Source organism: Mus caroli, unplaced genomic scaffold (genome assembly GCF_978045245.1).
Source record: "Mus caroli unplaced genomic scaffold, Mus_caroli_1 scaffold_18, whole genome shotgun sequence".
Taxonomy (NCBI): Eukaryota; Metazoa; Chordata; class Mammalia; order Rodentia; family Muridae; genus Mus; species Mus caroli.
This window is the reverse complement of record NW_028227273.1, coordinates 80494781-80510464: the sequence shown is the minus strand read 5'-3', so window position 1 is coordinate 80510464 and position 15684 is coordinate 80494781. Positions and strand designations below refer to the sequence as shown.

The window sequence follows — 15684 nt, the reverse complement described above, 5'->3', positions numbered from 1 at the left end:
CAAGGTGATCAATTCAAGGAAGACTTAAGGGTGGGTTCTCTTTTAATGTCATTGGTATCCTTCTGAAGGGAACCCTGGAGACATAAGACATGTGAAGATGTACTACAGAGCAGGTAGATCAATGGAATAGAATTGAAGATCCAGAAATGAATCCACAGACCTAAGGTCACTTGATCTTTGACAAAGGAGCTAAAATCATCCAGTGGAACAAAAGACTGCATTTTTAACAAATGGTGCTCATTCAACTGTTGGTCAGCATGTAGAAAAATGCAAATCGACCCATTCTTATTTCCTTCTAAAGTCCAAGTGGACCTCCACATAAAACCAGATACACTGAAACTTATAGAGGACAAAGTGGGGAAGAACCTGGAACACATGGACGTATGCTATAGAATCAAGAATCAACAAATGGGACCTCATAAAATTGCAGAGTGTCTGTAAATGACACTCTCAATAGGATAAAAAGGCAACCAATAGATTGGGAAAAGATCTTTACCAACCCTACATCTGATAGAGGGCTAATATCCAATATATACAGAGAACTCAAGAAGTTAGACTGCAGAGAACCAAATAGCCCTATTAAAATTGGGTACATAGCTAAACAAAGACTTTTCAACTGATGAAAATTGAATGGCTAAGAAGCATCTAAAGAAATGTTCAATGCCACAGCAGCTGCCAGCTCTGAGGCAGGGAGGTGGCAGCAGCTGCAGCCACTGCCTGGGAATTCTGCAGACCAGCAAACCCCCCCGGGGAGCCGACCTGGCCTAGGCCCTCACTGCTGGCCCCCGCTGGCCCGGTTCCACGCCTGATTCTGGCAGGTGAGCTGTAAGGCAGTGACTGAGTATGGATCATTTGAGAGAGACAACTCAGGGGAAAGAACATTCAGAAATGTCTAACAATGGGAGTGATCCGAAGGGTCCACCCACCAAGATTGCCCGCCTGGAGCAGAACCAGAGCCCACTAGGAAGAGTAAGGCTTGGAAGCACAGGTGGAAAGATGCAGAGAGTGCCTTTAAAACACTCGGGCCATCTCATGAAAACCAACCTTACGAAAGGAACCAGGTTACCAGTTTTCTGTGTGCTGCAACATTATGAAAACACCATTGAGTATGATTGCAAGGAGGAGCACACAGAATTTGTGTTGGTGAGAAAGGATATGCTTTTCAACCAGCTGATAGAGATGGCCTTGCTGCCTGTCTCTAGGCTACTCACACAGCTCTGCTGCCCAAGCCAAGGGCACATCCAGGCTGGGAAGTGGAATCCAGTTCCAGTGTCGTATGTGACAGATACCCCTGATACCACGGTGGCAGACATGCTTCAAGATGTGTATCATGTGGTCACCGTCAAAATACAGGTACACAGTTGCCCTAAACTAGAAGACTTGTCTCCTGAACAATGGTCGCACACCACAGTAGAGAATACTCTAAAGGACTTACTGAAAGCTATGAACCAGAGTGCGTTTGCCAAGGAGTGCCCCCTTTCACAGAGCATGATCTCCATGGTGAATAGCACGTACTATGCAAATGTCTCAGCAGAAATTGTCAAGCCTTTTGAAGGTGGGAAAAACATTTCAAGAAGACAAAGGATATGATGGCTGAGATGGATCTATCCCAGGAAGGTGCCAACCACGTCAATTTTGGCCAGCAGCCTGTCCCGGGAAACACAGCTGAGCAGCCTCCTTCCTCTGCGCAGCTCTCCCACGGCAGTCAGTCCTCTGTCTGGACCCCTCTTTCGAATCTGTACCCGGGGCTTGTGTCAACACCAATCAGTCCTCAGGTGGTCAACCAACAGCTGGTGATGGCTCAGTTGCTGCACCAGCCGTGTGCAGTGAACAGACTCTTAGCCCAGCAGTCAGTCCTTAAACCAACAATAATTGAACCACCCTCCCCCTGTCAGTAGGTCTATGAACAAGCCTTTGGAGCAGCAAGTTTCCAGGAACACGGAGGTCTCTTCTGAAATCTACCCGTGATGCGAGTCTCACAGGCAGTATTTGCATGCATGGTTTTTATCCGAACTCAGGGATTGCTTTCAGAAATCCTCCGAAAGGAAGAGGACCCCAAGACTGCATCCCAGTCTCTGCTGGTAAACCTTTGGACTATGCAGAATTTCTTACAGTTGCTGGAAGCCGAAAGAGACCAGATATACCAGGATGAGAGGGAAAGGAGCTTGAAAGCAGCCTCAGCCATGGGTCCTGCCCAGCTGCTGAGCACACCACCCACCCGCCTTTCCCAGGTGAAAACAGCTACCCTTGCCACTGAGAGAAATGGGAAGCCAGAGAACAAGCACTGTTTGCAAAGGTTGCCACCACAAAAAGCCAGAGATGGCTGTGTGAGCTGTTGCGCTGAAGAGAAGACCCTTCTCCAGAAAACAGGACCCTGTGAGAGAACCTGTAAATGATCCGAAGATTCCTCAGTCTGCCCCAGCCTTAACGCAAAGCCATCTATGAGCAGGAGAGTAATGCTGTGTATCACCATGGCAACAGACCTCCCCACATCATCCATGTTCCAGCAGAACAGATTCAGCAACAGCAACAGCAGCAGCAGCAGCAGCAGCAGCAGCAGCAGCCACCTCATCCACAGCCACAGCCATAGCCACAGCCACGGCCACGGCCACAGCCACGGCCACAGCCACAGCCCCGGTCAGGCCCCAGGCTCCCCCAACAGCAGCCCACCATGGCCTCCTCTGTTGAGGCCGATGAGGAAAACCGGCAGAAGACCAGGCCACGAACCAAAATTTCCGTGGAAGCCCTGGGGATCCTTCAGAGTTTCATCCAAGATGTGGGCCTGTACCCAGATGAAGAGGCCATCCAGACTCTGTCTGCACAGCTGGACCTCCCGAAGTACACCATCATCAAGTTCTTTCAGAACCAGCAGTACTACCTTAAGCACCACAGCAAGCTGAAGGACCACTCTGGCTTGGAGGTGGATGTGGCCGAGTACAAAGATGAGGAGTTGCTTAAGGATTTGGAAGAGAGCGTCCAGGATAAAAAAAACGCCAACACCCTTTTCTCAGTGTAACTAGAGGAAGAGCTGTCGGTGGAAGGGAGCACAGACATTAATGTCGACTTGAAAGACTGAGAGAACAGTATTATTTTCAGCCGCACCACTGGTATTTCCTAACAACATGAGAAGTCCACCTTGTGTTCACTCAAACAAACCTTCATTGTTTATGGTTTGGCCAATGAATCTTCAGAAAATTGCACAAACAGGAAGGAAGTTGGAAGGACAGGACAGCAGGCACTCAAGGTTTTACTGTGTTTTACAAAACTGCTTGGCAGCCCTAGGTGAAGAAGCATCAAGGATTGTTTTGTAGACTTTGTGTTCAAGGACTGCACCCAGGGGTTGTACCCTGTCAGCATGATACTAGAAATTGGTTTTCCTTTTGATTATTATTATTCTGGAGCCTCAAATAAGCATTATAAGTTCTGTGATTGTGATTGCCTTTTCTTTAATGATTCTTCTGTAACACTGCACACTAGTCTTGGAAACTGGCCCTTATTTTAAAGAGAAAAAGGAAGAGAGAGAGAGAGAGAGTTTGTTACTCAATTATATGTTAAAAAAAAGAAGTATAGACTGTCGAATGCAGCTTAAAGATGACATATGCCAACAAATGCCTTGTAATGTATGGCACTGCCATAATTAAAATTTGTTTTTTATTTTGGAAATAAAAGTTCACTGTAATTTTTTTTCATCCTCATTGTTACATGATTTTTTTTAAGGAAAAGAAAATGTGAAACACAATTTAGTCCTTGTTATTTATTTGTAGCTCCTGCAGCATCATGTCATAATTAAGTCTTTTGGAGAGTTCTGTTAAATGTAATGTTGCTTTCCCATCCTGATTTCCTTTCTATTTATAACTGTATTTTGCTGGGCAGTAAAACAAAGTGTCTTAAAGGTTTTAAATAGAGAAAATGTACAGTTGCCTATACAAAGTGTATGTTATCCAAGCAATTCACTCTAGAAGCTTCGGTCTCATTGTTTTATGCAATTTTTACTATCACGCAAATAAGCGTAGGTAAATAAAACTAATAGATCACCTTAGAAAATTATGCAATTAATGTGAAAATAATTGATGTTTGCAATGTGTCTTCCTTTGGGTTACAATCAATTTTAAAGCGACATCTGTATAAAGTTTCTGTATAAAGGTGTCTTTATTTTTTATGAGTTTATGGCTATGAAAACACCAGCTATTTTGTTACAGCTGCTGTTTTTATAAGTGTATCACAGTTTTCTTTATGCAGAAATGTGCTGATTAGGAGTGGTCATTGACTGTAACTACATGATTAAAGTTGTTTGTATGGATAAAAAAAAAAAAGAAATGTTCACCATTCTTAGTCATCAGGGAAATTCAAATCAAAACAGCCCTGAGATTCCACTTCATACCAGTCAGAATGGCTAAAATCAAAAACTCAGGTAACAGCAGATGCTGGTGAGGAAGAGGAGAAAGAGAAACTTTCCTCCATTGCTAGTGGGATCGCAAGCTGGTACAACCACTCTAGAAATCAGTCTGGTGTTTCCTCAGAAACCTGGACATAGTATTACCTGAGAATCCAGCTATACCCAAAAGATGCTCCAACATGTAATAAGGACACATGTTCCACTATGTTCATAGCAGCCCAATTTATAAAGTCAGGAGCCAGAAAGAACTCAGATGTCCTTCAACTTAGGAATGGATACGGAAAATAAAGTACTACTCAGTTATTAAAAATGATGAACCCCATAGGAAGAACAACAATATGAACCAATCAGATCACCCCCCACCCTCAGAACTCCCAGGGACTAAGCCATTAACAAAGGAGTACATATAGCTCCAGCTGCATATGTAGCAGAGGATGGCCTTGTCAGGTATCAATGAGAGGAGAGGTCCTTGGTCCTATGAAGGCTTGATAGATGCCCCAGTGTAGGGAATCCAAGGAGGGGAGGTAGGATTAGGTGGGTAGTTCCGCTGATCAGCTTCAGTTGGGCCCTGCTCAATCTTCGGGACGACTCAGGGTTCTGGGCAAGTGGGCAAAGAGTTGTCGAGAAATGACAAACAAATTTGGGACACAAGAGAGTTTGCTGTATCTGAATGTAATTTGTCCAATCCAGCATCAAACCATTTATACAGAAGAAACTAGGGAAGTTAGGTGACACATCAACAAGGTACAATGAGATTACCGGATGCTTAATGACTCTAACACAAAACAGAGGAATGCAAACACAAAGACTGGCAGGAACTGGGAAATAAAACAACTGAGAAGAAGTCAGCTCTATCTAAGGACAGCCACATTCTTAGAAGCCAGGTGTGAGGTTTTTATACTCCCAAGGCAAGGGCTTTCAAGCCCAAGTAATGTTTCTTATTAGGGAGTTCTGCTCTAACTAACCTTCTCATGAATAATGCAATACTCTAAAACCACTGCCCGATCTATTTCCTAAACCATTGTAAATTTCTGTATATGGGAGCAACTTGGTTTTTATCCTAAGTGGTAGTGTAGGGGGACTTTCTACTAATAAGTAATGTAGTCTACCATACATAACTATAATAAGAATTCTAAACTTACTTTGCTAAGCTTGCCCTGAGATTTCTAACTCTATGTAGTAGATAGTAATTCCTGATTTCTTTCACTATCTCGCTTACAATACTAGAGGCAAGTCTGAATGTCATTGAATAGGCAACATTCTTTTTTTTTGGTTTGATTTGTTTTTTCAAGACACAGTTTCTCTGTATAACCCTGGCTGTCCTGAAAATCGATTTGTAGACCAGGCTGGCCTTGAATTCAGAAATCCACCTGCCTCTGCATCCCACCGCCCGGCTAATGGGCAACATTCTTACTAAATTCCAAGCCCAGGGTTGGCTCAAGGACTACCTAGGACATTGGTGAAGGCCAGGAAGCAAAGTTCAATTTCGCTTAGGTATTTGGCAAGTCACTGCCAAATAAAACAATACTGAAAGAAAGCACACAGATCCATTTGCAAGGACCAGTTTGGAACATTCATTATATGGGACGCCATGGTTCCAGTAGAATAAGTTTCAATGAACTTTTTGCCTCAGGACTGGGTCCAGGTTTCTAGTCCTGTCCTGTCAGTCACCATTGGGGTGGATGTAGCAGGGTAGGTCGAGGAACACCCTCATATAAGCAGGGGAAAGGAGGGTGTGATAACAGTGTTTCCAGGAGGTAGGGAACCTGGAAAGGGGTTAACAATTTAAATGTAAATGAAGAAAATATACAAAAATTTAAAAAAAAAAGATGACTTCTGTAGTGTCCCCATAACTGTTTCAGTAATCTTCAGGTGTTGGCCATTAGCCTGTGTGGCCTAAGCTCACATTCCCTAAGCCTCTATGTTGCTTCCAGTTTACCACAACGCCCTGGCTGGTCACATATCAGTTTCCAGAGAGACCTCTGTCTTCTAACCCACGATCTCAACAGATCCTTCTTATCACTGCAGTCCAAGCATGTACACTCAAACTTTTGGTGGTGGTTGGGGGGGGGCGTGGCTGGTTTTAGATCATGTAATGTTCAGAATCTCTGCTAGCAGCCACTGCCATTCATGGTATTTATATTTTTGTTCACTTTATTGATCTATTTGTTCTGCTGTGTGCTCTAAGAAGACAACATCAAGGATTATGTAAATACTTGCTATTAACAGCTATACTAAATATGCTCCATATGCAGTATGCAGATGTTCAGCAGAGCTGAGAGAGGTGCCAAGTCAGGAGACCCTGATATGTGGAAGGAGCAGATGAGAGGTCAGAGATACACCAAGCAGAAGGGGGAGGAAGGAGCCATAAGGGCAGTTGAGAGAAAACAGGTCAACTGCCCTAAGATCCTAAAAACAAAGCAGACCGATTTGGTCTCCATCCTACGGAAGCTCAAGCTAAGACAAAACACAGTGCCAACAAGCCAACCCCAGGTCTCCTACGTTCTCACATCCCTCAGAGCAGAGACGGGTGGTTTCAAACTCCTTTGGCTCTTGTCACCCTCATCAGCATTTGATGCTGAAGCTGCCATAACCTGTTCTGAAAAGCCCTTGAGTCGCCTAAGGTTCCCTGGCATTTCCTTTCCTTCTCCCAATGACTGAAGGGCATGGCTAAGTCCTGGAAGACATCTTTCACAGGCTCATACGCATGTGCTATGCCTACCAACAGCTGCTTTTGCTAGGCTAGCTCACTGGCTCACAGAACTGTAGACTTTGCTCCTGCCTTCTCAAGAAAAACGGCATCCCCTTAGTGCTTGTAGAACACAAATCACCATACTGTGGCCTTGAATACTCAGCTCACCTGGAGGATTCTCTTTCCCTATCCCAGGCAGGATCCTGCCTCCTGAGCCTCCCCATGACGGAGACCCTTCCCCTTTCCCTCTACCACCTCAAGAGAGCCCACTGTACCAATAATGTCTTATAAGGTCCTTCAATCAACCCCCCACAACACCTGTGTTCATTTCTCACACCATTAATGGTTATAGGCGACCATGGGCTTTTTCTGACTTTCTGTTCTGCAAGCTGCCCTGTATGCGATTTCCTGGTATCACAGGGTGAGTGGGGGCAGTACCAGCTGTATACAGCTTAAACAGTTATGGCAATCTAAAGACTGTCATTTAGTTCCAATTTCTGTGAATAAAAAGGTAAAAATACTTCGTATAGGAACATAATCACATGAAACTTTAGGAGTATTTCTTCTGCCAACTCACACTTTGCTGTATTGTATCATAAATTCATAGGTATATGTGTGTCTGAAATCACTTCATTACATAAGACTGCACAGAGGAAATCATAGGTATAGTTTGGCAGAAAATGAAGTGGTACAGAGACCAGAAGACACAAGAGGACAGAGCCATAATATCCCTAATAGGGAGATTATGCATAGGAAGAGATGGTCCTGGGTCAGCACCAATTCTTAGTTTCTAAGGGATGTCTGTACAGAGCTAAAAACCAAAGCAAATTAAAATATAGAAACAGAAACACTAATCCCAATATATAAATTTTACATTTCCAAAAAGTTTCCCACATGATCCTTTGACACTCAAACATGCCTTCCCACCCTTAAAGTTCCTTGCCATTTTTACAGGACACTGCTGAGCGTCCTACCTTACCAAGGCACAGTACTCAGAGTCATTCCCTGTTCATTGAAACTTTATATTCTTTAACTAGCGTCTCCCCAACTCCTCCTTCCATTTCACCCATACCCTGAGATTTGGACGTTGCTTTGTCTCCTAGCTAAAGCACAGTAGGCATGAGGGCAAGGGCACACACCAGCCCACTGACCAGTTCCAGCTGGTCAGTGTACCTTGTGCCATGACAATAAAACACACGTTCATTCCAGCTATCTTGAGTGGGTTCATATACTTGACCGTGTATGACCAGGAGACTGTTTAGGCAATGAGCTTATTCGTGAGTATGTTCAGGGAGTCCAGGGACCAGGATGGGGTGGTGAAAGGAGACATGGTCCCAGTGCTCCTTTGGGATGCTGAAGGCATAAAAGGTAGACATGTAGATAGAGGTGACCAAGCTCTCACAAGGGACTCTTGTGAAAATGCCACCCTAGTCTTTAGCTGGTTGGGTCATCAAAGAACACTTTCCCACAGACAGAAAAACAACCAAGGGACAAAGGAAGTAATGACTCAGCAGTTTAATGAAGGAGTGACAACTGGAAATAGGGACGAGGAATGCTGGCATCACAAATATAAACCTTGTCAGCACTTTGAAAACAATAGCAAATACACTTAAATAGATACAAAGTTTATTAAAAATAGGCTGCAACTGAAAAATTGTAGAAATGAAAAACAATAGATAGCAGTTTGGGTGTTTCCCCACAGTAATGCATGCTATTCAACATGCTCTTATACTATGTTTTCACATCTGACCTCACTGTCCAGGGTTGGCCAAGTCTACTTCACTACAGGTCTTACAAACACACATGCAGAGTTTTCAGGAGGTAGCTGGCTCTTCTGAGCATCTGCCTTCCCATGTACTAGCAACAGCAGGTGACTGCTCTTCTCTAGGATGTATGATTATGACACCCGATGGCTTCCAGTATGCTCCAGTCACAATGAAATTACACTACCTAGGCAAGATGAGTATGTAAATCCTTCATAAATTCTCAGGGCCATTCTATTCTCTTACAGAGGAAACAGCAAAGACACGCTTTCAAATAGAATACTGGATTAACATAAAAAATATTTACATTTGCATTTCAACAATTTATCTTACAGCTCTTATTAAAAGTGGTTTTTCAGGTTGCAAATACCTCTGTTCTATTTGAAAGTGTGCATATTTTCCTGATGTACAGGTTTGTAAGAGAATACTATGGTACAGAAAAATCATCTGGACCCACATTAGGGGTTTCTCCTATAGAAAGTGTGCTTGAAATCATAAAATCAGGTTTCACACAAAATAAGCAAACTGAGGTCTGTCTCACACAACTCAGCTGAGGAATGACAGTGCAATTAAATAAGTCTATTATGCTGAGAAAGCACGTGAGTCAGAGGAGGCATAGCAACACACTCCTTCCTTTCCTGACATTGGATCTGTATCACTTTACTAAATGTATACGTTCTGAGACACCTAACTTTTACTGCCACCCATGAGCTCCCACTCTTCTCAGATGTCTCTGCTCATTCCTACATGAATGCTGTGTTATTAGAGAGCTCTAGATCCTTTGCAGCCTTTGAAATATTAGGTAACTTTCTAACATAACTGCTGTCTTTAATTTCCACCAGTGATCAGTCTAATGATAATTTGGTATTTATAAAAATAAAAAACCCTAGGCTTAAATCCTCAATTTTTTTGAGAAATTTCAAATTTGAATTATTAATTAGTAATTCAATCTCAAACATTTAAATTGGTCAGGAGGCTCACATTTGTCAAGAATGTCATGTGCACCTTACATAAGAAACTCCATCTAGCCACCTCATACAAATGATAGAAGGTAAAGGAAGCATTTGCCCTGGGCTGAGAGGCCTGACTCCTGCAGACAGGGTCCACTGTGACACAGTAGTACTCAGACCTGCTCAGCTGTCACTGTCTGGTAACCAAATGGAGTTTAAAGGAAAAAAACAGAAAGATAATTTCTTGGCCTACTGCCCTTGGAATGACAATGAAAGAAGATAGGGTAGAAGAAATACCCCCTCATCTTTACAACCCTTCATTCTGCCCTATGAGTCCAAGAGTCTCCCGAAAAGCTAACAGAAACAGGTAACTTCATGTGAGTCAGATCACAAAGAACTAGATAGGATTTTTTCTTGGTAAAGTAAAACACAGTTTCTTGGAATTGAAACATCTCTAAATTGCAACCATTTCAGGTACAGAAAATAAACATCACTTAGAAGTAGCACTGTTCCTTCCTCTTCAGGCTCGCCCCCCACAAAGGCCCTGCCAAGGGCAGACCTACTTGAGTAAAGGTGTCCTCTCTTCTCACTTTGTGTTTAGTTCATTCTCGAGCTCTGTTAATTTAAGAGAAGCTTTCACTTTGTCAGACACATCTTGCTCTTGGGAAAAGAGGTGCTGATGCTCTTTAAATGTCAGATTTTCAGGGGCTCCAGAACTGCCAGGTAAATCTGCATCTTGGCTGGACAAGAGGAAAACACATAGATAAAGCATCCAAATACAAGTGACCAGGGTAAGTAAACTTTCATAAAAATTATAACATTTCAGTGACACTTATTCATTGTTGCACATTACTGAAGTAATTTTATGTATTGATGCTGAGAAAAACTATACCAACACTATGGTCTGAACAGAAATTTAAAAGCCATCAGAACTCATACAACTAAATGCAAGTTCAAAGAAAAGGGAGAGGACAGCAACTTAGGCCCTTAACCACCTGGGCCAAACATTCATGATTAAAACTTAAAAAAAAAATCAAGAGAGTAATAAACCATCAAATAATTCCATGTAGAAAGGGGCAAAATATTCTCTTGACAGTGACTTTCAAAAATGAATAAGGGAACCAGACATTGCTCAGTGGTGAACCAGAGATCACATCAATACTGGGAAGACATGGCAGCCTGCACAGCCATAGAGAGACCCTCTTTCAATGAGTTGGTAGAGTAAAGTGAGGATAATTTCTATCAATCTAAGGCCTCCACACGCACGAAATACATGATGTGTTTGTATGTCTGATGGCACATCCCCACACTAAAAATGGAGAAAAAAAATAACAAAGCCAGTGAGTTCAGTTCCAGTAAGCAGGCAAATCTTGCCAGGTAAGCAAGTTTAATTGTGAGGGTAGTTTAAAAGTAGAGCATTTCCACAAACCTCCCCCAGTCTTATACTGAGAGTCAGACCAGCACTGATAAATGCAATTCACTGTTACAAGATGATAGGACCTAAGGCAGTAACACTAAGGGAGGAAGAAGACACCCCTGTTGTAGGATGTGAATGTCAGTGGGCATGGGGCCAGCTGCTCACCAGCTAAACCTCTACATATTTTCCAAGAGGATCAAGCCTAAGGGCCACTAAAGGCAATATGACTCCTCTGATGCAGCTGTGTCTTGGGAAAGGCCCTGGAGAGTCATGGGAAGGGGCCGGGAGGGCAGGAAAGGTGTGCAAGTTAAGGCCACTCAGCCTGGGATTGGAAGTTTAGGGCCTAGGGCATGCTGGTCATCCTGGTCAGGGAGGTGTGGACAGTTCCAGAGTGGCATACCTACAATCCACCTCTCTTCTCAGTGAAATTTGTCTATTAAGCACCTATCCTGTGGGTGTGAGGGCTGTGGTGTGAGGGCTGTGTGTGAGTGTGGTGGGTGTGATGGCACACTGATGCAGAAGACCTCACAGAGAGAGCACAAAGTGTCTAACAGTTTTATATTTTTTATCTGTTGATTGCCTATTAAAACTATAATGTTTTGATATGTGAGGTTGGATCAGATCCACTAATTAATCAGCCTATTAGCTGTGAACAACAATAATAACAATAACTACAGAACAAATGGGGCTGTCATCTGTTATCTGTCTATGATCCAGCTGCTTATTATCACTTACTGACTGATTTATTGGTTGTTTATCTCCCCATATCTACCATCTGCTATTTTTACTCTGCCTCTTGCAGACACCAGGGAGGGGTAGAGATCCCATGTCACATAGATCCCTTCATCCACACACAGGAGACAGACTTGCATTAATTCCTAGAACACATATCTCCCCTCTCTGAAACAGGATAGGAGGCCAGAAACATTTTCCTGAGATTCAAACCAAATGTTCCCTAAAGCCAACAGCTGGGACTCCTCTCTGAAAACTGCTCCTCTCAATTTCCCAAACTGTCTCCTTTCCTCAATACCTCAGTTTCCTTTTCCTGTGACCTAACTCTGAAGTTCATGAAAGACACAGCAATAAAAGCAAGGAGCAGGCTGGCCTTGCTCTAGCCAGAGGGCATTGTAAAGTGCCATTACTCTGCACATCCATGCATGCAGACTCATTGAGAGGTTTGCGATTAGGGTTTAGGCCCTGTCTGCTTTAGAGCCCATTGGGGCCGGTTGCTAGCTATCTAAGCTTCTGCCACCTAGCCAAGGATCATCCTCCAGTCACAGGAACATGCACCACTCTGTTCGCAGATCACCACTTGAATGCTGCTTGCTTTCCTGGTGATGTGGAGGAACACAGCTGTGCCACACATTGGGAGCAAAACTGGGAAACACAGTCATAATCTATTGTGCTTTACTGCTCAGGACACTGTGGCTCTGTTCTGGACATAAGGCACCATGGCAGAGACCCAAGCTCTGCCTTAACAGCCCTGTGGTCAGTGTCTGATGAAGGAAGGCTAAATTAACACATGAATCTTTTCACAGATCCAATACCTGGGGGCTTCATCTTGGCCGTGGTCAGGGCCCATCAGGGAAAGAGACAATTAAGGAGCAGGGAGCCACCCTGTCTCTAGTCTTACCTTCCTCTTACCCCTTCTCCTGCATCCCACTGATGTGTTGTTAAGCCAGTACCACTGGTCAGACACAGGGGTCAGCTTCTGTCGATGTCCACCTGTATCCTGGTTCCATCCATGAGGGTACTTGGGGTCCTAGGCAGAATCTCCGGGCATGATCCTTTAATAGCTCCTATTCTCCCTGCCAGGGAAGGTATTCATGATCATGTGGGAAACTTCCTGAAAGTTCTGGTTGTCCTACCATCTCTCATTCAGGTAGTCCCACTCCAGATTCCCTTTTTGTCTCAGGCTCAATAATGCTGGTTCGATCCTGTTGAAATCATCCTGAGTGATAGGATACAGGAAATATCAAACCCTCAGCTAATGATAGGCGGCCAGGTCAATGCTGTCCCCACGGGTCTGGAGGATGTGTGTCTGGGCTTCTGTGCCAGCTTGGTAAAGCTAAGGTACAACCCAGACCATCTGAGAACCAGAATTGGAGTTATGATGCCAAAACTGTTTCCTGTCAGTGTGGTCTCTTCAGCTACACACAATACCAACAGCAGATAGATCTATTGGACCTCTTCCAGGTCTGTCACATGAAGCTGGCCTTAACGGCCCTGGCATCCATGTTGAAAATGCACACAGGCTGGACTCTGAGACAGGTGAAATAGATTGCCTTCTTTATTGTCTAGGCTCACTGTACCAGCTACTCATAGTTCTACAGAGAGGAGTCTGGAGGCTGGCCACCCTTTCTCTGGGATATGAGGGTTCTTGTCACTTAAGCACAGCTTGGAACACCTCCTTCCTAAAGAGGATTAGTACTATAAACACATCTTTTGTCCTGTGGGCCTGGCACCATGCTGACTCTTGCAAGTCATTCATGACCTGTGTTAACCCTATGGCCTCCATCCTCATCACAGGTGGAAGAATGGGAATGGAGCTTTAACCTGACTGGGATTTAGAGCTTATGTATGGCTCTGCAATATATGTGCAGATCCTGGACCCCACTATGTCTCCTGAGGTGACAAGTTCAGCCTTTTCCTCCCTGTCCTTGTGACCAACAATCCAGCTACTCTTCCAGGAGTGGGCCCAGTCAAGCTCATGATACAGGAGGAGTCTCCCCACCAGGCAACTGCCTCCCCTATCAGATAAGATTCAAAGGATCTAGGGAAAAGCTGTGTTAAAGCCCCATCCAGGCTCACCACCAACCTCAGAGAGTAAACAGCCTACTCAGGGAGAAGAGAAACCTGGTTATGTCTGAAGTGTTGGTGAGAACACCAACACACAAGCACACACATTAAAGCAATGACAATAAGCATATTTCACTGAAGATCCAGTTCCCACACCAGGCCCATCCCTGGCTCCCCCATCTGAGAGCTGAGGTCTCTTTTTAGAAGGTCTTCTCTCAAGTTGTCGAGCTCTAGCTCAAATTTTAGGCCTCATAGATTCTCAGCCATGTGCTTCAGTCCAGGAGATGCATACAGAGTAATTAGTAACTTTGCATCAGTGCCTTTTAAATGAATAATTAAAAAATGCCAGGTTTAAAGCATGAAAATGACATTTGTGAGTGCCAGACAGCTGTTGGCATGGAGAGAGTCTGCCCACACTCCAAGATGGGACTACAGGGATGGAGAGTGTCTGCTTACACTTTGAGCAGATACTACATGCTACCAAACAAGTGGCAAAGGCCCTGGGTCTAAAAATGACACAAAGCCACTAATTCCTCAGTTGGGTCCCCTCTCCAATAGCTTAGAGACTCATCCACAGACTGTGCCTGCCAGAATGAAGACAGCCATGACAGTCTCCCCAAAAGAACTGCATAGTCTGACTGGAAAGGCTAAAGGAAAGCCCACCATATGCACCAAACTGCAGCACCGTTAATACATAGTGTTAGCTGCACTGACTCACACTGACCCTGTGGACAGAACATGGCAGGGGCCTGGTAGAGCTCTAGCTTTGCCAAATTTGTATGGTATGGCCAAGAGGACAAAAATGGTTGTGATAGCTCCCTAAAGTCTGGCTCTCTGTCTCCTCTGCTTGGGGTCTCCTAGGGAGACACTGATGCAATCCTGGAGCAGGTGAGTAAGCTTGTTGTTCCTGTATGGGATGTGGTCCCAGTGCTCTAACAATGTCCTGAGGACTTCTGCTAGTGCAGCCACAGTAACTTCATAAGTATACACAGCATTCATAAATATAGAAATGTCCACATGGCACTAATATTTTGAGATTTCTTATTTAAATAAAACATTAAAAATACCAAAGTTTTTCATAGTGTTGATTTGGAGACTAAGATATTAAGCTCAACATGTAACTATTAAAATTATATACAATATTTAGGCCTCTTATTTATATTTCATTTCTTCATAACAAATCTTCCATTATCAAGGAAAAATCCAGACCCAATGTGTGAGCCAACATGAGTTTGCTTTCTGGACTGCATTTCCTGTCACATTATCTGCATTTCTGCTTCTTCAAAAGCACATCCTGTGTATTTAGGACATTCTGGGAGGTCAGATAGATAGATACTCCCTTGTCCTGTTTGTCCCTTAATAGCTTGTCTGAGCTGTATCTCTCACCATATATGAATGTGTCACAGTGTTCCCTGGGCAACATACATTTTCACAGGAATGAGCATCCCCTTGGGGTGATACACATGGAAAGATGTTTCCAAAGACTCCAGGGGCTCTTGTACATCTTCAGAACACTGTTAGGCCTCCCTCAAGACTACACTGCTGTCTTGACCTTTGTACAGGCAATGCTTGCTCAGGCATAACACTTTGGGTCTCCACAGTGAAGAAGGGTTGAAGATAATGTTGAGAACAGTGCAGAAGATGGAGGCCTGGCTTGTACAATTTCA

The 15684-nt window shown here is 43.8% G+C and overlaps 1 protein-coding gene and 1 pseudogene across 1 annotated transcript in view; one reads left to right on the top strand and one right to left on the bottom strand.

Annotated features, from left to right (window-relative positions):
• The first annotated feature begins 843 nt into the window (after positions 1-843).
• LOC147000531 (DNA-binding protein SATB1 pseudogene) lies at positions 844-3239 on the top strand (annotated as a pseudogene).
• A 10910-nt stretch (positions 3240-14149) lies between these two features.
• The window catches only part of Kif25 (kinesin family member 25), a gene marked incomplete at its 5' end in the record, with an annotated part of 73331 nt that continues 71796 nt past the window's right edge, over positions 14150-15684 (bottom strand). Inside the window, 3 exon segments of the mRNA XM_085832678.1 lie at positions 14150-14207; positions 14209-14254; positions 14257-14337. Of these exon segments, the coding sequence (XP_085688804.1) occupies positions 14150-14207; positions 14209-14254; positions 14257-14337 (185 nt within the window).